The 22050-nt window shown below is 44.6% G+C and overlaps 1 protein-coding gene across 1 annotated transcript in view; it reads right to left on the bottom strand.

The window, feature by feature from the left end:
• ACACA (acetyl-CoA carboxylase alpha) overlaps positions 1 to 22050 on the bottom strand; it is an 856108-nt gene that overhangs the window by 735063 nt on the left and 98995 nt on the right. Inside the window, exons 13-15 of the mRNA XM_066609221.1 lie at positions 16456 to 16619; positions 5791 to 5941; positions 4881 to 4984 (exon numbers count right to left, since the gene is read on the bottom strand). Coding sequence (XP_066465318.1) covers positions 4881 to 4984; positions 5791 to 5941; positions 16456 to 16619 — 419 coding nt within the window. The remainder of the gene's footprint in view (positions 1 to 4880; positions 4985 to 5790; positions 5942 to 16455; positions 16620 to 22050) is intronic.

Below are 22050 nucleotides of genomic sequence, written 5' to 3'. Positions count from 1 at the left end.
TTAGAGTGTTTCTTCCGAACAGTTCGGGCAGCCATGTTTCAAAAAATTCTGCAGGGTTTCTTCCTTCCGTCTTTTCTGGGAGGCCCACAATCCGCACGTTGTTCCTTCTTGACCTATTTTCTAGGTCGTCTACCTTGTTCTGTAGATATTGTATGTCATGCAGATTTTTTTCCACGTCTCGCTGCATCGGCTGTATTGCGTCTTCTACGTCGCTTATACGTTGTTCAGTTTCTGTCAGACGCTCTGATATTTTCCTCATATCTTGCCGTAGCAGGTTTACATTACTTTGCATTGCCCCCATCTGCATATTAAGGTTGTTCAGTGATGCGTTGCCTTTAGTGATTTCGCTGAATATTTCTTTCAACGTAGGCTCCCTGGCGCACCTTTCGTCCTCCTGCCTTTGATCTTTTTTGGCGGCATCTTCTGCACTTTGGGAGGTGTCTCGTATAGTGCTTTCTGAGGTGTCTGCGTGATTTGCGCTGTGCGTGCATATGCCTGGGCTGCTTGCATTATTCATGCTGTCTTCTGTGTAGTGTTCGTCTGGATTGACACTGTTTGCACCTTTATTTTTGTAGTTGGGGTTGTCTGCCTGACTTGTGACTTCCTGCTTATTTCCAGCATGATCTTGTACAGCATGTAGACTATTTTGTTTTTCCTTGTCCTTGCTGTGTTTAGCAGGGTCCGTTGTTGTGTTTGCTTTGTCTGCTCTTTCCTTTTGACTTTCACTTTCTGCATGTACTGTGTCTGCAGTTTCTTCCTCCCCTCCTGCTCCCTCCGTTTGTGTGCTTCTCTGTGGGCTCTCCCGCTCTCCCCTCTGTTGTTTAGGGCTTATGGAGTCCTGTTTTCTGCCCCCCTCCTCCCTGTCTGTTCTGTCTCCGGAGCTTGCTACTGTGCCTCCGCTGCTTTTTGATTGCCTTTCGGCGTCTCTGGGTCCCGTTAACAGGATGGGAATGTCGGATCTTGCAGGAGCTACTCTGAGATGCGACTATCTACATCTCCGGCCAGGCTCCGCCCCTCCTACTCTACTCTCTGGCTTGTGCTGTCGGCCGGCCGGACCGCACTAACTTAGCAAGCCGCCGCCGGCAGCGCAAAGTGAAAGTAGAGCTATATATGCTAGAGGGGGGGGGGGCCTCTGTGCCCCCTCAAGCGCAGGGGCCGGTCGCTGTTGTGACCCTGGCACCCCCTGCCGGTACGCCTATGATGTTATGGATCCTACTGTGGCTAATCACGCTATCCTTGATGGTTTGCATAGTGAGTACAAATTGCTGTTGATTGAATCTACAAAGAAGAAACTTTTGAATTTCCAACATCATGTTTTTGACCAAGGTGATAAAAATGGTCATTTATTGGCTTATCTTGATAGTGAGGATACCATTATACCCCCAATTGTGGCAGTTGAGGACATGACTGGGACTGTAGTTACTGACCCTGAGCTTATTTTTTAGGTATTTGCTACCTTTTACATGACCTTATATACTTCCAGACTTATTTGCCCTAAAGAAAGCTTGTCCAAAAGCAGTGTAGCTTATTTAGATGGGAATTTGGAGCCAGAAGAAATTGTAGATGCTATCCAATCTTTCTCAAACAGGAATGGACTCCCTATTGAGTAGTATAAGTGAAATGTGGACTTTATAGTCCTAAAGCTTCTTATGCTATGTAAACTATATTCTGCAGGTGGGAGTTATACTAGTTACTATGTGAGATGCCTTAGTAGTTTTGACTTCCAAACCTTGGAAAGATCCAGGTGACTGCAGCTCTTACCACCCTATCGCTCTTCTAAATAATGACATCAAAATCTTTGCTCTGGATTAATACAGTTTTTACTCAGATTATCCACACTGATCTATCAGGATTTATGCTGGGCAAGAGTATCGATATGAAGATTAGAGTGCTCAAGTGTAAAATTATAAAAAATTGCCTCACATTTGTTGACTAAGCTCAAGCCTTTGATTCTGTAGAGTGGAGATATCTGTGGGCAGTAATTGGCTGTTTTGGGTTTGGGTTGATTTTCATCAGGTGAATGCAGGTTCTGTAGCTCGTGTAAGGACTAATAGTCACATATCTACACAAGTCTTGCTGCACTAGGGCTGCCCTTTGTCTCCAGTCCTGTTCGCCATTGTGATCAAACTACTTATGTTCCAGAGCCGTATATCCCAGTCAGTAGTCAGGTTTAAGTTGTGAACTTATAAAGAGCGTATAGTATATGTTGATGAAACTATTTTCTTACAAGATCCAGAGTTTTCTTTGACTTCGGTACTTTCTATTTTTGATACATATTTCTCAAAAAAAGCTTTATACCAAAAACCAATTTGCAAGTTTTCATAAATATTCTCTATTGTTTTTCCTTCCATTCTCAAAAAAAGGGAAGGTAACAGTAGAATTTTGCCTTGAACTTCATATTTCATATTGAAAATTTGACTTCAATAATGTTAAGTTCAATTTAAGTTAAAGGCAGGGTTTACTTTATATAACAAGTTGGTGTCAGTGTATGTTTAAGACTTCATGTGTCCACAGGAAAACAAAAGGGAAATGTGTGCGAGACGTTTTCACAGAAATCACTTTGCTGGGCCGGGATAATATGGTGGTAAGCGTAAAACGCGGCGTGGGTCACACAGCGTTTTGCAGCTTTGGAGCCGGCTGTGAAATGGCGTACAGCCAGATATAACGGCAACATTGTACTGCTCATGACAGCGTATTTCACGCACAGTCCACCTGTTTTTTTCTTTTGTTTATATATTCGCAATTGCATGCACATTTTACACACCCAAAGAGAACAATAGGTTCTACTGCTCATATACACCTGGCAAAAAAAAAAAGCCGCTTTTTTTTTTTGCGCTTGCGTATTACGCATTTCCAACACTAATATTAGCAGAATTGTGTAAGGCAATGTAATTGATTGCCGGCAAGTTACCGCATATCTCACAGGTGTACAATGCACACATAACACACGGTAATCACACACCCACTTGAGCCCCGCCTTAGAGCTCATTCACACGTATGCATAAAGTTTACACAGTTAACACAACAGCAGCAATACTTTCTGCTGGCAGGAGCCGGCAAAGACCACGTATAGGCTGCGAGTGCACTGCGAATGGCTGCATACCACTCACACACAGACATGCGCAGTGTAACTCTTATTTTTAAATTCCCTGCTATCTTCAAAGTGGGGATGCGTATAAAAACACTTCCCATACGCAATGCATTGCATATGGACAGCGTATCATACGCTGCTCATACCAGGAATAGTGCACTGACACTGCATACGTACACATAGAAATAGAGCATGCTGCGATTGTTTTCTCTTGTGAATCGATTAACCCTGTCCACACGCTGGGGTGCATAAAACAATGAAAGTTCACTGACTTTCATTGAATCCATTCACTGCGTATTACCCGTGAGATATACGCGTGCGTAATTTGCAGTGACAATATGCCCATGTGGACGAACCCTTAGTGTGAGACTAGAGTAGAAAGAGGCTGAGCCTACTGCGAAACAGCACACATTACCGCTAAAGTAAACCCTTGTATTAAAATCACCTGTAATATTTAGTTAGTATAGTTGATTTACAGTGTAGGGTTTATATCTAACAAATTAATTTGGAAATGTATTAAATTTATAAGGCTACGTTCACACATAGTAAATTCTGGTTCAAATCTGTACCAAAATTTGCAGCTTATTTTACGCCGTGGATTTTTGTTCGGATCCACACCAAAATCCATGTCAGATTCCATATTATATCATTGGTGCGGATTTTTCACTGTTTGTGACATGGATCCACAGCTGCTTTCAGCCATTCAACTGCTGGGGTGAAGACTGCTGTGAATCCGCACCAAAATCTACACAAATGGTGTAATGTGGAATTTGATGCAAATTTTCCACAGCAGAAAACCGCACGAGTTCCACTCATGGGAATGTACCCTTACATTAACTTATTACATTAATGTAATCATCAATTTTATTTATATAAATGAAAAAGGATAAATTCAATATACCGTATATACTCGAGTATAGGCCGAGGCACCAAGTTTTACCCCCAAAAAACTGGGAAAACTTGTTGACTCGAGTATAAGCCTAGGGTGGATTTATAGTCGAGTGAGGTCCGTGCACCATTGCTTTCAATAAGGCTGCCGCTGCTGCCGGCGGCCCCATTGAAAGCAATGCGCTGAATGCAGTGATTTCCGGTGAAGGGCTTTAGCCAATCATAGGCAGCGCCCAGCCATTCATTGAATGACAGTTGAGCGCTGCCCGTGATTGGTCACAGCGCTCAGCCAATCACAGGCAGAACTGGGTCATTCATTGAATGGCTGAGTGCTCAGACAATCACAGGCAGTGCTCAGCCAATCATATACAGCCCTTTCAGCAGGACGGGATTTTAAATCTCTGCCTGCTGAAAGAACTTTACTACACTGCCGGACGGTTAATTACATGACAATTATTATTTATAGCTACAACCAGCGCCTAATTACAAACATTTTTTGTATTTACACTTATTTTAAAAAAAATTGTTTATATCCCCAAATATTCCAGCTTTAATGTTAGTAGTTCACCACCTAATGTTTCCATTTAATACTGTCTGTGTCCAGTCCACCTCAGTAAATGATCCAAGGTGGTCACACTTATTTAGGTGTGCTTCTATACAGTGGAGCAAAGAAAGAAGCAAGACTGAGTAGGTGGAACAATTGTTGTGCTGGACATAGAATAGAGATAGCAGGTGGAACTTTTAGCCCTGTATTATCTGGGGATAGAAACATTTCTCTTTAAGTGCAAATACTAAACATGCTTATAAACTATGGGCTCAATTGAACAACATTTTGGGGGGCAACCCATTAAAAACAAAATAACTCATAATCAGCATAATATAGTCAATGTTTAAAATATACCTTTCCAATGAGTGAAGGAAGTTGGAAACACTATTTCTTAGGCTTACATCAGCCACATGCAATGCTCCACATACAACTCCAAGCATAGTGTCAGGACGTTCAGCCTAAGAAACCAATACAGAATAATATGAAATTAGTGATGTTAAACAAATGAATGCAAATCAATAACTCTTAGGCTGCTTGTCCACGGGCTCTGCGGTATCCCGCGGCAGAGATCCGCCACCCGGGAGCAGTAGCCGGCAGGCAGATCTCCGGCGTCAGCCTATCTGACAGATAGGCTGACCGCGGAGAATCGTGGGAAATTCACAGCATGCTGCGAATTGCCACCCACGAGCGGAAAATCACAATGATTCTCCGCTCGTGGACAAGAGGGAAGTGCTCTCCATAGCAACGCTATGGAAAGCTTCCACTTCGTTCCCCGCGGCCGGATTATCGCCGCGGGGAACGTAATGAAAACCTGCCCATGGACAGGCAGCTTTAGAAGCAAGCTTAGCTTCATACAGTGCAGAAAAGCAGGCAGTCATACAGCAGCAGATTATTTCTAGATTCTTTTTTCAAAATTGAAAACATAATGGCTAGTAAGCAAATGCCTTCCAATACCATGGAGGCATTTTTTCCAGATTTCTGTTTGCATACCTTTTCCCTGGACATACTGCATGCCCTACTCCCTAAGCCTCCGCTGCTTTCCTCAGAAAAAATAACACCCCTATACCCACAAAGAAATACCCAAAATGTACACGAGTACTCTGACAAGTATCTTACAGAAATATTCATGAAAATATAAAACAAACCTAGCATTTAAAAAAAAAGCCTTCGTTAATACAATTATGCTATGTATCAAAGGAGCAAATAAAAGAGAAAAAAAAGTGAATGCTTTAAAAGTCTGACTTTCATGATTGTACTTCAGTACCTGCACTTTTTCTGAGATCAGCCTATCCAGCCAGCCTGTGTCGATTCTATTCTGCTGAAAACTTTCAGTCTCCAGAAGTTTTATCAAGTATTCGACTGTTGTTCGAAAATCTCCACGAATAGACAATTCCTTTAGAGCTACCACCATATTACTAAGGAAGAAAGGGAATTTATAAATGGTCACCAAGTTTTAAGAGTCACTTGTGCTTATATGATAGCAATTTTGCTATTTATCACATTGGCTATTTATTTACCTACAATGGCATTTCGTGATGGAAAATCCCTCTAAAGTGTTGGCCACTGGGGGCCTCCCTTCATCCTAACCTGCTGTCCATGTGCTGTTAAGTGATGGGGGTCAGAAACGCTCTTTTCTCCTTAGGGAGAGCAACTATATACTATAAACTAAGTGAGGAGACTCAAATGGCCAAGCACGCTCCTGTGGGTAATATGCAAATAAGGGAGATGGAATAAATCCTCCACAGTGCCACCTATTGAAAGGCAGCATTCCTTCAAGTCAAAGTCAAACTTTTTATACAAGCCTTGTTACAATGACTGGGAATTAAAAGCAAAGCCAGACTCCATGTACATACAGCTGTTTCCGGGTTATTGCCCTTCATCAGTGTACAGTAGGAGTCTGGCTTTTTGCTAGTGAGAGGCCTGGGACGGGGGTCAGAAACGCTCTTTTCTCCTTAGGGAGAGCAACTATATACTATAAACTAAGTGAGGAGACTCAAATGGCCAAGCACGCTCCTCTGAGTAATATGCAAATAAGGGAGATGGAATAAATCCTCCACAGTGCCACCTATTGAAAGGCAGCATTCCTTCAAGTCAAAGTCAGACTTTTTATACAAGCCTTGTTACAATGACTGGGAATTAAAAGCAAAGCCAGACCCCATGTATATACAGCTGTTTCCGGCAAAAAGCCAGACTCCTACTGTACACTGATGAAGGGCAATAACCCGGAAACAGCTGTATGTACATGGGGTCTGGCTTTGCTTTTAATTCCCAGTCATTGTAACAAGGCTTGTATAAAAAGTCTGACTTTGACTTGAAGGAATGCTGCCTTTCAATAGGTGGCACTGTGGAGGATTTATTCCATCTCCCTTATTTGCATATCTGTTAAGTGATGTTACATTTGCTAATTGGAAAGGCAGGACAGGAAGTGGAGGAGGGATTTGAATGGTTGTACTCAGTGACCTCTGTGAAAGTAGAGGGGAGAGGGAGGAGGAGTGGCAGAACAAGAGACTTAGATGTGCTTAGAGTTAATATTAAGTGATTTGATGCTCACTACTGCTGTACATTGTCCTACATGATAGTGCCATGTGTGTGTGTTACAGCAGGGTACATTCACATGTGGTGTAAACGCTGCATATTTCCCACAGCAGATTTGCATGCGGTTAATATGCAGCGTATTACAATCCAATCCAAGTAAATGTGATTTGAAAATATCATATCCGCACCCTGTAGAGGAAAAAAAATATGAAAATAAATCGGCAGCATAAACTGACCCATGGTGCATATTTTAAATGGGCTGGGTGAAATCAAAGAATTAAACATTTTGAACAATAACAGAAAAACAAAAATTTGGATGGAACACATTTAGATTTTACTGCAGGTTCATCGGGCATTTTGCTGTGCAATTTTTAGACAGCGGGAAAAAGGTCTTATGTACATGTACAATAACAGTGAGTTTGTCAGCTAATTGAACAGCTAATTTCACATAGGACCAAATGATATTTACTGTACTCCATCCTGAAAAACTTAAAGGTAGAGTTACCATGCTAATTTAGCAATCACTTCAATATAATTCCCCATTCTGAGAGTGAGGACTGTGTACATAAAAACCTGTAGTCCACCCCCCCCCCCCAAAAAAAAATATAAATAATAAAAATACAATCTGCACTCTCCAAAAGCAAAATTTACAAACAATGAAAAACACTTTTACAGACAATTGTTGTTAGTCGTTCACAAACCTCAGCGACCCTGAGACCTTATGCCCATGGCCATGACGGACCCCGCCAGTGGAATATCAGAGCAGAGTCCACCACGGCGCCCTCCTCCGCCCTTTAAACACCCCATACTCACCTCTCCGGATCCGCCGCTCGAGTCCCGTCCGGCGAATCGGCGCGCATGCGCAGTGCAGTTCATGATGCGCCAGCGGTGGGCGGTGACGCGTAATTACCCAATACTAGAATAGAATGGAAGCCGTCAGCGCTTTTTTCCATGGCAATTAGAACATGCCGTGGTTTATTTTACGCTGCGGAATTTCATGGTAGAATTCCGCAGTGTGAACATTGAGCTATTAGGGTCAATAGAACCCAATAGCTGTGGGATAACGCCGTGGATTTCCGACATGTGAATCCGTCCGTGGGCATTAGCCCTAAAGGCTCCCTCCCGCTATGTTCTTCAATTTTGCACTGATTCTTTCAGTTGTGTGATATCCATGTCAGTATCAGCTTTGACTGTATCAAGCCACCATGTCCTTTGGCGGCCAGGTCTTCTTATGCCACTGATCTGTCCAAGCATTATAGATTTGTCCAGCGACTATGTTGACATTACATGGCCAAAATACTTGAGCCTGAGCCGGTCATCTTGCCCTCCTGTGATATATCATCAAGTCTTATATGATTCAGGACTTCTGTTTGTTACTCTTGCTGTCCAGGGCAAAAGCAGCAGCTTTCGCCAGCACCACAGCTCAAACGCATCAATCCTCCTATCAGCTTTTTTTTCAGTCCAGCTTTCACATTCATACATGGCTATGGGGAAACAGTGGTTTGCACTACTCTATGTTTAGTTGCTATAGGATATCCCTACTTTTCCAGGTTTTCTCCAGATGTACCATCGCACTTCACCCCAATACTGGCTTACGTTTTATCTCTGGCATAGATTCTCCACCAATTTTCAAACAAAGGAAGATGAAGTCTTGCACGGGTTCTCTAGCTTTTTTGTCGATTCTAATTGGAATTTGGCCATTTTTTGCAGTCATAATTTTTGTTTTCTTTGAATTCAGTAAAGGCCCATTTTCCACTTTGAGTTTTAACCTTACATATCAGGAGCTGCAGACCTACTTCTGTTTCTGCAAGCAGAGTTGTGTCATCCGCATTATGGAGATTGTTGAGGTTTCTGTCACCTATTTTCACCCCGGTTTTCAATTCGTCTAGGCCCATTTTCCGAATGACCACTTCTACATATAGGTTAAACAGGAAGGGTGAGAGGATGCAGACATCTTTACCAATTCCAAACCAGTCTGTGTCCCCATGTTCCTATTTAATGTGTTAATTCCTGTTTAAATTCCTATTTTGTATCTGTTTTCTCTCAGAAAATAGATTTAACATCAACTGGTCTTCCCTGTGCTATTGGGGAAATAAAAGAATGCAGGCTATCTATAAGCAGAAAGACGGTGACGGAACACTTAGCTAACTTAGATGAATTCAAATCTCAAGGTCCAGATGAATTACATCCTAGGATACTAAAGGAAGTAGCGAAGGTAATTGCTGAACCACTCACCATAATCTTTGAAAATTATTTGAGAACAGGAGAGGTCCCAGAAGATTGGAAAAGGGCAAATGCTGTCCCTATCTTCAAGAAAGGGAAGAAGGTGGATCCAGGAAACTACAGGGCTGTGAGCCTGACTTCTATACCAGGAAAGATCTCTGAACAAATTATTAAACAGCATGTATGCAAGTACTTGGATAAAAATGGAGTAATTAACCAGAGCTGGCATGGATTTGTAACAAACAAGTCATGCCAGACAAACCTAATTTCCTTATATGACAGAATCACTGACTGGGTTGATCAGGGAAATGCGGGGGATATAGTATATATTGACTTTAGTAAAGCATTTGACAAAGTATCTCATACGATACTTATTAAAAAAATGACCAAATATGGGATTGACAAGGCAACTGTTAGGTGGATTCACAATTGACTGAGTGATCGTACTCAAAGAGTGGTTATAAATGGCTGCACATCCAAGTGGAAGAATGTATCAAATGGGGTATCACAAGGCTCTGTCCTAGGCCCAGTGTTGTTCAACATTTTTATAAATGATCTGGAGGAGGGAATTGAGGGGAAACTGATCAAATTTGCCAACGACACAAAGCTAGGAGGGATAGCTAACACTAGGGAAGAGAGAGAGGGGGGAGAGAGAGAGAGAGAGAGAGAGAGAGTATTCAAAAAGATCTAGAAAAGTTTGAACAGTGGGCAGAGACTAAGAGAATGGTATTTAACAAGGAGAAATGCAAAGTCCTACATCGGCAAGAAAAATGAAAAAAAGCAAAGATTTGCTCAAGGAAAGAGAAGAAGCAATGGGATGAAACTGAAAGGCAGGAGACACAAACTAGATAAAACTGCATGAAAAAGCACATAGAGAATGGGAGGGTTTGGGCTAAGCAGCAGCTCATGTGAAAAAGACTTGGGTATACTAATAGATCATAGACTAAACATGAGTCAACAATGTGATGCAGCAGCCAAAAAAGCAAACACAATTCTGGGATGTATTAAGAGAAGCATAGAGTCTAGATCACGTGAGGTAATTATCCCCCTCTACTCTTCCTTAGTCAAACCTCATCTGGAATACTGTGTCCAGTTCTGGGCACCCCATTTTAAAAAAGACAAAGAAACTGGAGCAAGTTCAGAGAATTGTTACCAAGATAGTGAGCTGTCTGCAAATCATGTCCTATGAGGAACGGTTAAAGGATCTGGGAATGTTTATCTTGCAAAACAGAGGGCTGAGAGGAGACTTAATAGCTGTCTACAAATATCTGAAGGGCTGTCACAGTGCAGAAGAATCAGCCTATTTGCACAAAAAAGACTAGAAGCAATGGGATGAAACTGAAAGGGAGGAGACAAATTAGATATAAGAAAAAACTTTCTGACAGCGAGAGTGATCAGTGAGTGGAACAGGTTACCACAGGAGGTGGTGAGTTCTCCTTCAATGGAAGTGTTCAAACAAAGGCTGGACAAATATCTGTCTGGGATATTTAGTGAATCCTGCACGGAGCAGGGGGTTGGACCCAATGGAGGTCCCTTCCAACTCAACCATTCTATGATTCATATTGTATCCTCACAGCAGCTTCCTGTTTGGGATTTTATCAGCTTGACTAGGTGCACTAATACGATCAGCTCTTGTAGGGGGCGCAATAGCTTGTCATGGTTCATGCAATCGAAGACTTTGATGTAGTCGATGAAGCACATGTAGATATTCTTTTGATATTCAAGCTTTTTCCATGATCCAACGCAGGTTTGCAATATAGTCACGGGTGCCGAAGCCTTGCCAGAATCCTGCTGTGCATCAGGGAGTGTTGCTTTAACTACTGATCTCAGCCTTTCCTGTATGATTTTAAGAAGGATCTTGCTTGCATGTGGAATGAGGGCTATTGTTCAGTAGTTAGAGAAACCCCGTGAGTCGCCATATCTTTTCCAGTCCTGGGGTCATTGTGTGGATACCCATGCTGTTTGGCATAGTGCTGTGATGGTTTGCACTGGTACTGACAGCAATAGCTTTACGGATATATTATCTATGCCTGATGCTTTATTTTTGGCTAGTTGTTTCATTGCCATAACAACTTCTGACTCCAGAATGGGGGTCTCAGTCTACAGGTTCCACCTCACGCAATAGTCCAACAACATGGTTGCAGGCATATAGTCAGTTCCTTCGTGTGTTCCCTCATGCGTGCCATGGAAGGTTTGCATGCCATCTTGACCTGTGAGAATAGGCCTCCGTTATGGCCTTTCATGGTTTCTGCTTTGAGTTGTTTACAACGCTCATTCCCCTCGATTTCCTTGTCTTACCTTGCCGTTTGCTAAAAATCTGCATTTGGTTGCCAAACTTCAACTTTGTTGCTAGCTACCTTTGCTGCTGCTCTTTGAACAGCTATTCTAAGAGTTTGCGCAGACAACCAATAGCATAATTTTCCTGCTTCTTATAGGTGAGATGCTTACTCACGGTTTCAGTAACCATGGACTGTATTTAGTGACATACAGTTAGGGCCAGAAATATTTGGACAGTGACACAAGTTTTGTTATTTTAGCTGTTTACAAAAACATGTTCAGAAATACAATTATATATATAATATGGGCTGAAAGTGCACACTCCCAGCTGCAATATGAGAGTTTCCACATCCAAATCGGAGAAAGGGTTTAGGAATCATAGCTCTGTAATGCATAGCCTCCTCTTTTTCAAGGGACCAAAAGTAATTGGACAATGGACTCTAAGGGCTGCAATTAAAGGGGTTGTCCCGCGGCAGCAAGTGGGTCTATACACTTCTGTATGGCCATAATAATGCACTTTGTAATATACATTGTGCATTAATTATGAGCCATACAGAAGTTATAAAAAGTTTTATACTTACCTGCTCCGTTGCTGGCGTCCTCGTCTCCATGGTGCCGACTAATTTTCGCCCTCCGATGGCCAAATTAGCCGCGCTTGCGCAGTCCGGGTCTTCTGCAGTCTTCTATGGAGCCGCTCGTGCAGAATGCAGGCTCCGTGTAGCTCCGCCCCGTCACGTGCCGATTCCAGCCAATCAGGAGGCTGGAATCGGCAATGGAGTGCACAGAAGAGCTGCGGTCCACGGAGACAGAGGATCCCGGCGGCCATCTTCAGCGGTAAGTATTGAAGTCACCGGAGCGCGGGGATTAAGGTAAGCGCTCCGGTAAGCTTTCTTTACCTCCCTGCATCGGGGTTGTCTCGCGCCGACCGGGGGGGGGGGGGGTTGAAAAAAAAAAAAACCCGTTTCGGCGCGGGACAACCCCTTTAACTCAGAAGGCGTCTCCCTCATTAACCTGTAATCAGTTAAGTAGTTAAAAGGTCTGGGGTTGATTCCAGGTGTGTGGTTTTGGATTTGGAAGCTGTTGCTGTGACCAGACAACATGCGGTCAAAGGAACTCTCAATTGAGGTGAAGCAGAACATCCTGAGGCTGAAAAAAAAGAAACAATCCATCAGAGAGATAGCAGACATGCTTGGAGTAGCAAAATCAACAGTCGAGTACATTCTGAGAAAAAAGGAATTCACTGGTGAGCTTGGGAACTCAAAAAGGCCTGGGCGTCCACGGAAGACAACGGTGGTGGATGATCGCCGCATACTTTCTTTGGTGAAGAAGAACCCGTTCACAACATCAACTGAAGTCCAGAACACTCTCAGGGAAGTAGGTGTATCTGTCTCTAAGTCAACAGTAAAGAGAAGACTCCATGAAAGTAAATACAAAGGGTTCACATCTAGATGCAAACCATTCATCAATTCCAAAAATAGACAGGCCAGAGTTAAATTTGCCGAAAAACACCTCAAGAAGCCAGCCCAGTTCTGGAAAAGTATTCTATGGACAGATGAGACAAAGATCAACCTGTACCAGAATGATGGGAAGAAAAAAGTTTGGAGAAGAAAGGGAACGGCACATGATCCAAGGCACACCACATCCTCTGTAAAACATGGTGGAGGCAACGTGATGGCATGGGCATGCATGGCTTTCAATGGCACTGGGTCACTTGTGTTTATTGATGACATAACAGCAGACAAGAGTAGCCGGATGAATTCTGAAGTGTACCGGGATATACTTTCAGCCCAGATTCAGCCAAATGCTGCAAAGGTGATCGGACGGCGCTTCACAGTACAGATGGACAATGACCCCAAGCATACAGCCAAAGCTACCCAGGAGTTCATGAGTGCAAAAAAGTGGAACATTCTGCAATGGCCAAGTCAATCACCAGATCTTAACCCAATTGAGCATGCATTTCACTTGCTCAAATCCAGACTTCAGACGGAAAGACCCACAAACAAGCAAGACCTGAAGGCTGCGGCTGTAAAGGCCTGGCAAAGCATTAAGAAGGAGGAAACCCAGCGTTTGGTGATGTCCATGGGTTCCAGACTTAAGGCAGTGATTGCCTCCAAAGGATTCGCAACAAAATATTGAAAAAAATATATTTTGTTTGGGTTATGTTTATTTGTCCAATTACTTTTGAGCTCCTAAAATGTGGAGTTTTTGTAAAGAAATGTGTACAATTCCTACATTTTCTATCAGATATTTTTGTTCAACCCTTTAAATTAAACGTTACAATCTGCACTTGAATTCTGTTGTAGAGGCTTCATTTCAAATCCAATGCGGTGGCATGCAGAGCCCAACTCGCGAAAATTGTGTTACTGTCCAAATATTTCTGGCCCTAACTGTAGTTCCTCTGGATGCTTTTCTGATGCGTCAAGCAGTTCTAATCTGTTTGCTACCTCAATAATGTATGAGAGGGGGATTTTAGAGGTGTTGAATTTCTTCAATGGGGCACCTTTTGTTAATGCTACAGAATTTAGTCTTGATCTTTGCTGCAAGGAGTTCATGATCAGAACCGCAGTCGGCGCTAGGAAAGGTTTTTATTCTAACAATTCTTGGTAACCCTGAATTTTTCTCCCGGTTTGAATGACCCACTTTTCAGGGTATGGGTGAGTGCAGGTTGCTCTTGAGGTCTAAATTTCTGGTTACCTCCTGATTGCATGGCCTCTACTGTGGTCCCTCTTTCTAAGGACTTGAAAACTCCTTCAAATGTCCCATTTTCTCCTCTCTTTTCCATCCTGGTGTTCTATTATAAGAGATAAAACGCCCTTTGGGTCATTCTGCTTGGGTTCTGGTCAGCTTCAGCTGTCCTACTCTGACCTGCAGTCTCCTCCAGACCAACACCTCCCAAAAAAAAGTTTATTGCAATGGGAATCATACCTTGGGTGTCTCGTTATTCACCAGAGCTCAATTAGTTCTTGATTCCAGGAAGCTAACATGTTCTCATGCCAGAAGCTGGTGATATGGAGCAGAAGAGGGACGATTCCTTCATATTTTTTGGTCTTGTGTACAGGCTCCATTCTGGGACGGTGCATAGAATGGGATTCAAAACATTACAGGCCCAACGTCCTCTCCAGGTCTGACCTTGTTCCTCTTCCATTTCTGTGAGATTCTAATCCTGAATTGTAGGCGGTCCCTCCTTCAAAATCTGCTGATAACGGGCAGGGCTTGTAGTCTATTATTATGGAACAAGACGAATCTTCCTAACATGTCCCTTTGGTTTTCTAAAATAAATGATGCTATGCACTGGACTTCCTCTCTCCATGAAATTCATGATAGGTTAAAACCTGGTACTGCTGGCTAGAGCTTTAATGTTCTGCTGAGTATGGTGACTTTCTTCAGTTACTCCTTAATTTCCTCCTTTATGTGTTTAGAAGCTGTTTTGGGTGGGCTGGTACACTTCTGCTCCCCATACATATCTGTTAGAGCAACAAATATGTATCGATTTTGTATCTATCTTCCATCTTGTATGCTTCAGCCTGTCATATTATATTGTTGACATTTTCCTTTATGAGAACTTTGCAGATATTACATAAATTACAATCTTGCTTGGTCAGAATATCCTGTTACGACCAGTACTTTGAGACAAGGGAACCAGACTACACAACTTTGGATGATATCAGCGCCTGTTCTCCATGAAAAGGCAGTATAACGGAAATCTCATGAGAAATAGCTCCAATTGGCCTAAGAGAATTCCTGCCTGACAACTAAGACTTCACTGTTCTTGTTTAGTTTTAATAACCAATGATAATAAATGAATTATAAAAAAATAATTATTTCTAGCGTGTTCTAGCCTCATTGCAATTGTCTTTGTATATATACTTCTGCTTGTTAATGAATTACTTGATTACACAAAGAAAACGAGTAAGGTCATTCTGTTCAAGAAGTACTCCATTCTACTGTTATTTTATAAGATTTGAAACACCCAAAATATACTTAAAACGAAGATTTTGCTATCATATCCCTTTTTCTCCTCCTGCCCTTTCCCTCTTTGCCTCTCCTATCCCTTCCTCCTGTCTTTCACTCTGCTTTACAGTATTCTAGTTTCTGTTCTCGCATGTATATTTTTTGAAAACCATTAGGTGGATCTGGCGCTGGAGGCTTCTCCTGTCCACCTTGATAATTGCTGTCTTACTGTTTATACTGCCTCTTCTTGTGAACCAGTTTTTACAATAAGAGCGTTTTACTATTGATATGTGGTTGAAGGCTGTTTTTCACGTCTCTGATCCTATCCTCTTGTTATAAAAGAAGAACTTCTTAAAAAATAATAATATGCAAGGCTCTCTCTATCAATGTCTATGGGTTTTACGAAAACAGCTGTACATATGGACCCTCACCCTGGTAGATGTAGATATGTAGATGTTGGATCCTTACCCTGACATGACAGTGTCACTGTGAAACCCCCACTGTTCACACATTCATGGCATATCCTATGAGGGGTTCTTCACAATGTTGGCATTGATGACGTATTCTTATGGACTCCCTCTAATCAGTACGAAGAAGCAATAGTGGCACTCATGAGATTTCCAGATCCCCTTCAGTGTTTACACAAGCACAACGGCTCCCCCGCATACATGGCTGTTCTTGGTTTTGCAGCTCTACTAGACCTAAATGAATCCACTGGATGCTGTATTACTGTACCATATATACATGTAGACACATTTGACTCCATACTACAGAGCCTGTGGAGTCTTGAATTAGCAACTGTATATCTGGGCTATAAAACACTGGCTTAGCCTTTCTAAGAAAACACTGTCTCACCCAAGTTTGCTGTGTGTCTCTTCTCCACATTATAGGAACAATCAATACAAAAAAAAGACCATAATAATTAGGGAAAAAAAACACTTACGAAATGGCTTCCTCTCTGTTTTCTCCCCAGGAAAAGCAGTGGCCAAACTGAGAATCTGCAAATTCATGGAGACCCCCTGCAGCAGCAACACTGAAGTAACCCCAGACATTTTTGTTGCTGCGGAAATTCAGCTCTTGTACAGTTCCAGAGCTAGGTTTAAAGCCCTGGGAAGAAGCAAAGGAAAGTTTTCTTGTAAAACTACACAAGTTTTTCATGTGAAAAGCTGTGAAATTAGAAATGGTGCAATATACATCCTTTTTTTTAAAACAATCTTAGTTTTTTGAGTATATCACAGAATGAAAATGCAGGTTAAATTAATATTAATTCAGGTTGAAAGACCTGGAAGAGGCAGGAACACGCACGTCCTTAACAGAAATTAAAAGTTGAATTACTTAAGATAAAGTTGCAATTAGATTTGTATTATTTAAGTATACAAGAGGTCATTACTTTCCTGCAATAATAATATTTTGGATTTAAGACAAACAAAACAGAAAACTAAAACAGTAAACAAATAAGATAATAAGGTAAACAATTAAGGTAATCATGTCTAAGGGCTAATGCCCATGGCCGGATTTCTGCCACAGCTATTAGGTTCTATTGAACCTAATAGCTCAATGATCACGCTGCGGAATTCTACCGCAGATTTGCGAACCGTTAAAGAAACCGCGGCATGTTCTAATTGTCGCGGAAAAATGCGCGGCCGGCTTCCATTGTAATCAATGGAAGCCAGCCGTCACACGATACTTCCACTATGCTCACAGAAGAAGTATTGCGTAATTACGCGTCACCGCCCAACGATGGGAGCTTATTCCCGCACTGACGGCACGTCAAGCACTGTACTGCGCATGCGCGCCGGCTCACTGGACGGGATTCAAGCTGCGGATCTAGAGAGGTGAGTATGGGGTCTTTGGGGGGGGGGGCACTGTGACGGACCCTGCTGCGATATACCGCTGGTGGAGTCCGTTACGGCCGTGGGCATAAGGCCCAATGTCCATGTGGAAAATAGGTTTATTAAATTTGCGCGGGTATCCCGCTCGCGTGATCCACATATAAAATTGCCCATAGGATATCGTTGACCACACACAGTTAATTAAATAGCTGCGGAGGGTATTTTTAAGCGATTTGCGGATATTCCGCGCGAGAATTAAAATGCAGCATGCTCCATTTTAACGCGGATCTCGCACATATAGGCTCCATTGTCCTATATCTCTATTGATCTCCCGCATGCAAAAAAGACAGGAATTAGGTTTACCTGTTAATTCCTTTTCTTGAAGTCATCCTGACAGCATACACATGGAGGATGTCCACTGGACCCCTGTTGGGACAGGAAGCGGAAAAACATACAAAAGGCACCTCCCGCCACCGGCTCACCAGTGTGTACCAAATAACTACAGTGACCCGGCTTTGCTTAATCACTCATTTTTAATACCGAAACCATAGTACAATACGTTACTTCACGTAGAGAAGAATAACTGAAGGGGAGGGAAAAGCCCCTATGCTGTCAGGATGACTTCAAGAAAAGGAATTAACAGGTAAACCTAATTCCTGTCTTCCCCTCGTCATCCTGACAGCATACACATGGAGGAATACCAACAACCAAGGGCTTTAGGGAGGGACCACTGCCTGCAGAACTTTCCGCCCAAAGGCCGTGTCCCGGCTGGCCCCCACGTCCAGACGATAGTGTTTTACAAAAGTATGGGTGCTTGACCATGTGGCGGCTCTGCAGATCTGGTCGGTTGTCGCCTGGGCTCTCTCCGCCCAGGAACAGGCGACCGCCCTAGTAGAATGGGCTCTAACTTCGCCCGGGAGTGGGATCCCTTGGGATCTGTATGCCTCTTCTATGGCCCTCCTGACCCACTGCGCTAGGGAGTCCTTAGTAGCGGCCCCTCCTCTGTGTGGACCCTGAAATTGAATAAACAGGTTATTAGATTTCCTAAAGGTATGTGAGACCTCTAAGTACTTCAGGACTGCTCGTCTCACGTCTAGGTTATGGAACCTCTGTTCCGTAGTGTTACGGGGTTCCTAGCAGAAGGAGGGAAGTACTATTCTTTGCTCTCTGTGAAAGTCTGTGAGGACTTTCGGTTGAAAGAAGGGGTCGGGCCTAAACTCTATCTTGTCCGGGAAGATGGTCATATATGGGGTTTTTATAGAGAGGGCTTGGATTTCCCCGATCCGCCTGGCGGATGTAATGGCCACTAGGAAGGCAACCTTATATGAGAGGGTCTTAACTGAGAGTTCTTCCAGGGGCTCGAAGGGGTGTGCGCAAAGGGCCTGTAAAACAAGATTCAGGTCCCATGGGGGCATGGTTTTTCTTATAAAGGGGTGGAGTCTGACTGCTCCTTTAAGGTATTTTTTGACTAGCCTATGGTCGCCTAAAGGGAAGTCAAAGAAGGCTCCCAGGGCGGCCACCTGGACCTTAAGGGTACCAGGTTTTAGCCCCATGTCCAGTCCATCCTGAAGGAACTCTAGAATCTTATTAATGTCTGGTTGTTGGAGGTCGTGAATACTGTGCTCCAACCACCTAGAGAAGGCGTCCCACACCCTGGTGTATATGTTCCTGGTGGACTCTTTAAGGCTCTCACATAAGGTGGTGGTCACCCTCCCTGATAGGCCCTGGTTCAGGTATTTTACCCGCACAGCTTCCAGGCCGCTAGTCTGAACTGTCGGGCTTTTGGGCAAATCAGGGGACCCTGTTGTAGGAGGTCGTCTCTCCACGGCAGATGTAGGGGCTCCTGTGTTGATAGAGCGGCCAGGAGCGGGAACCAAGGTCTCTTGGGCCAGAACGGGGCCACCAGGATAACGGAGCCCGGGGACCCCTGGATCTTCTTTAGAACCCGAGGGATCAGGGGGATAGGTGGGAAGGCGTATGCCAGGTCCCATTCCCACGCTTGGGATAGTGCGTCTATTCCCAGGGAGCCCCCGTCTGCCCCCCTGGAAAAGAACCGGGGACACTTGTTGTTCTCCCGAGAGGCAAACAAGTCCACCTTTGGAGTCCCCCATCTTTCCGTAATTAATTGGAATGCCTCTGGATGTAGCGCCCACTCCCCAGGGTCTATCCTCCTGCGGCTGAGGTAGTCTGCCATGGAATTCTCTGGGCCCCTTACGTGGAACGCTGAAACGGAAGGCATCCGCTGCTCTATCCACCCGAGCACTTTCGCCGCCAGGTCTTGTAGTCGGGGGTTCCGCGTGGATCCCTGGTGGCGAATGAGGGACACAGTTGTTATGTTATCCCAAAATATCTTAATGGGTCTACCCCCGATCTCTGTCTCGAGGCCACGGATGGCCCTCCAGACCGCGCAAAGCTCCTTGTAATTGGAGGATTGAGTGGCTTCTTTCTGGTTCCAGCCCCCTTGGACATAATGACAGCCTAAGTGGGCCCCCCCAGCCAGTTGCGCTCGCGTCAGTGAAGATGGATACTGGGGATGCCGGGTCCCAACTTGTGGACCTGGCGAGGTTGGAGATAGACGTCCACCACCCCAAGGAGGACCTTACTTTATGAGTAAGGGTGACTTCCTGATCCAGGGAAGCTGGTGATTTGTCCCAGTTGCTCAGGATAAAGTCCTGGAGAGTTCTACCATGTAACTGGGCCCACGGGACTACTCCAATACAGGCTGTCATGAGACCGAGGACCCTCATGCCTCTCCTAAGGGAGACTTGGGAGGCTAACGAAAGTGCCCGGCTTTCGTCTTGGATCGTTTTTTGCTTTTCTAGCGGAAGGGAAGAGCACTGGTGGTGTGAGTCCAGGATAACCCCCAGGAACTTTTTCCTTTGTTCGGGCCGAAGACTGGATTTGTCGAAGTTAATGATCCAACCTAGCGACTCGAACAGGTGGAGGGTGAGGTTGACCCGGTGCTGGAGTTCCGAAGATAATCCTGCTATAAGCAGGAAATCGTCGAGGTATGGGACAATTAGTACTTTGTCCGTCCTTAGTGCTGCTACCATCTCCAATACTAGTTTGGAGAATACCCGAGGTGCGGAGGAAATCCCGAACGGCAGGCATGTGAATTGGTAATGCGAGACTGACCTCTCTATCACCAGGGCGAATCGAAGAAACTGTTGGGAGTCTGAGTGTATGGGAATATGATAATAGGCGTCTTTTAAGTCCACCGTGGCCATGACGCTATCTGGTGCGATTAGGGGGATCGCTGATCTTACTGATTTCATTTTAAATCTTCGGTATGTTATAGATTTATTCAGGTATTTCAGGTTGATTATAATTCTGTAGGCCCCGTTAGGCTTCTTAATTAGAAACAAGGGGGAGTAGCACCCTTTGAACCGTTCTTCTGCGGGAACCGGGATAATGGCCCCCAGGGACAGTAGGTCCCGTACCCCCGACTGGAGGGCCCGGGCCGACGCGGGTGACTGGCAGGGGGTAACCACGAACCTCCGGGGAGGAGGGGTGGAAAATTCAATTCTATAGACCTCTGAGACCAGGCGTAGGGCCCAGGGATTGGAGGTTATTTCGCTCCATTTATTGGCGAACCCCCTAAGTCTGCCCCCCACCTGCCGGATCCCGATGGGCGGATTCTCACCCTTTCCGCCTTTGGGGTAAGACCAGCGTCCGGTTTTCCCCTTCCCCCTGTATGTTCTCGGGGGAACAAAGGGAGGAGGGTAGGAGGAGGAAGGCCGCTTGACGGGTCTCTCTGCTGGTAGTCCCTGACTTTTGTCTGAAGCCTTCTCCAGGAGTGTATCCAGGGAAGGCCCGAAGATGCGGCGTCCTTGGAAGGGCAAGGAGCAAAGCCTGTTCTTTGAGGCATTGTCCCCTGTTCAGGCTTTTACCCAGACGGCCCTCCTGGCTGTGTTCGAAAGTGCCGCCGAACGGGCCCCGAACCTTACTGACTCCATCGAGGCGTCCGCCAGGAAGCCGGTGGCCTGTTGGAGGAGGGGAAGGCAGTTGGAGATATCTTCCCTCGAACCCCTTTACGAGACCAGTGCCTGGAGTTGGTCTAACCAGACAGTCATGGATCTCGCTACCGACGTGGCCGTAATGTTGGTTTTCATGGTGAGGGCCGCCGACTCCCAGGCCCTCTTCATTGCCGAATCCACTCGTGTATCCAGTGGGTCCCGCAATTGGGAGATGTCCTCAAAGGGGAGGGCAGCCTTCTTTGAGACCCTGGCGACCGCCAAATCCACTTTCGGGACGGTGTCCAGGAACTCAATGTCTTCCGGGGTGAAGACCATACGATCTTTAAATTCCTTAGACAGGAAAAACTTATGTTCTGCCTGCTTCCACTCGGTCAAGATAAGCTGTTTTAGGATATCATTGACCGGGAATGATGGTTTGGGCTGCGGTATGAGTCCCCGATACAGGCTATCCTGGAAGGATGGCTGCTGCGGCGTCTGTTCCTCCACCTGCATGGTGTGACGGACCGCTGTTAGTAGCTGCCCCAGATCCGCCAATGAGAAGAAGTACTTCCTCGTGTCTTCCATGGGCGGTATGGATTCTGAGGGGGAATCTTCTAAGAGCCCTTCCTCAGAGTCTGATTCTTCTATCCGTGACCGCCTTACCCTTTTCGTGGGGGGCGGAACGGAAAGAGACGAGAGAGAGGCCTCGATCTCCTCGCGGATCATAGCTCGGATGTCCGATATGCCCGA

This window comes from Eleutherodactylus coqui, chromosome 1, assembly GCF_035609145.1.
Source record: "Eleutherodactylus coqui strain aEleCoq1 chromosome 1, aEleCoq1.hap1, whole genome shotgun sequence".
NCBI classification, from domain to species: domain Eukaryota; kingdom Metazoa; phylum Chordata; class Amphibia; order Anura; family Eleutherodactylidae; genus Eleutherodactylus; species Eleutherodactylus coqui.
Note: the sequence above shows the minus strand (reverse complement) of the source record. Positions and strands in the feature narration are given on the sequence as shown.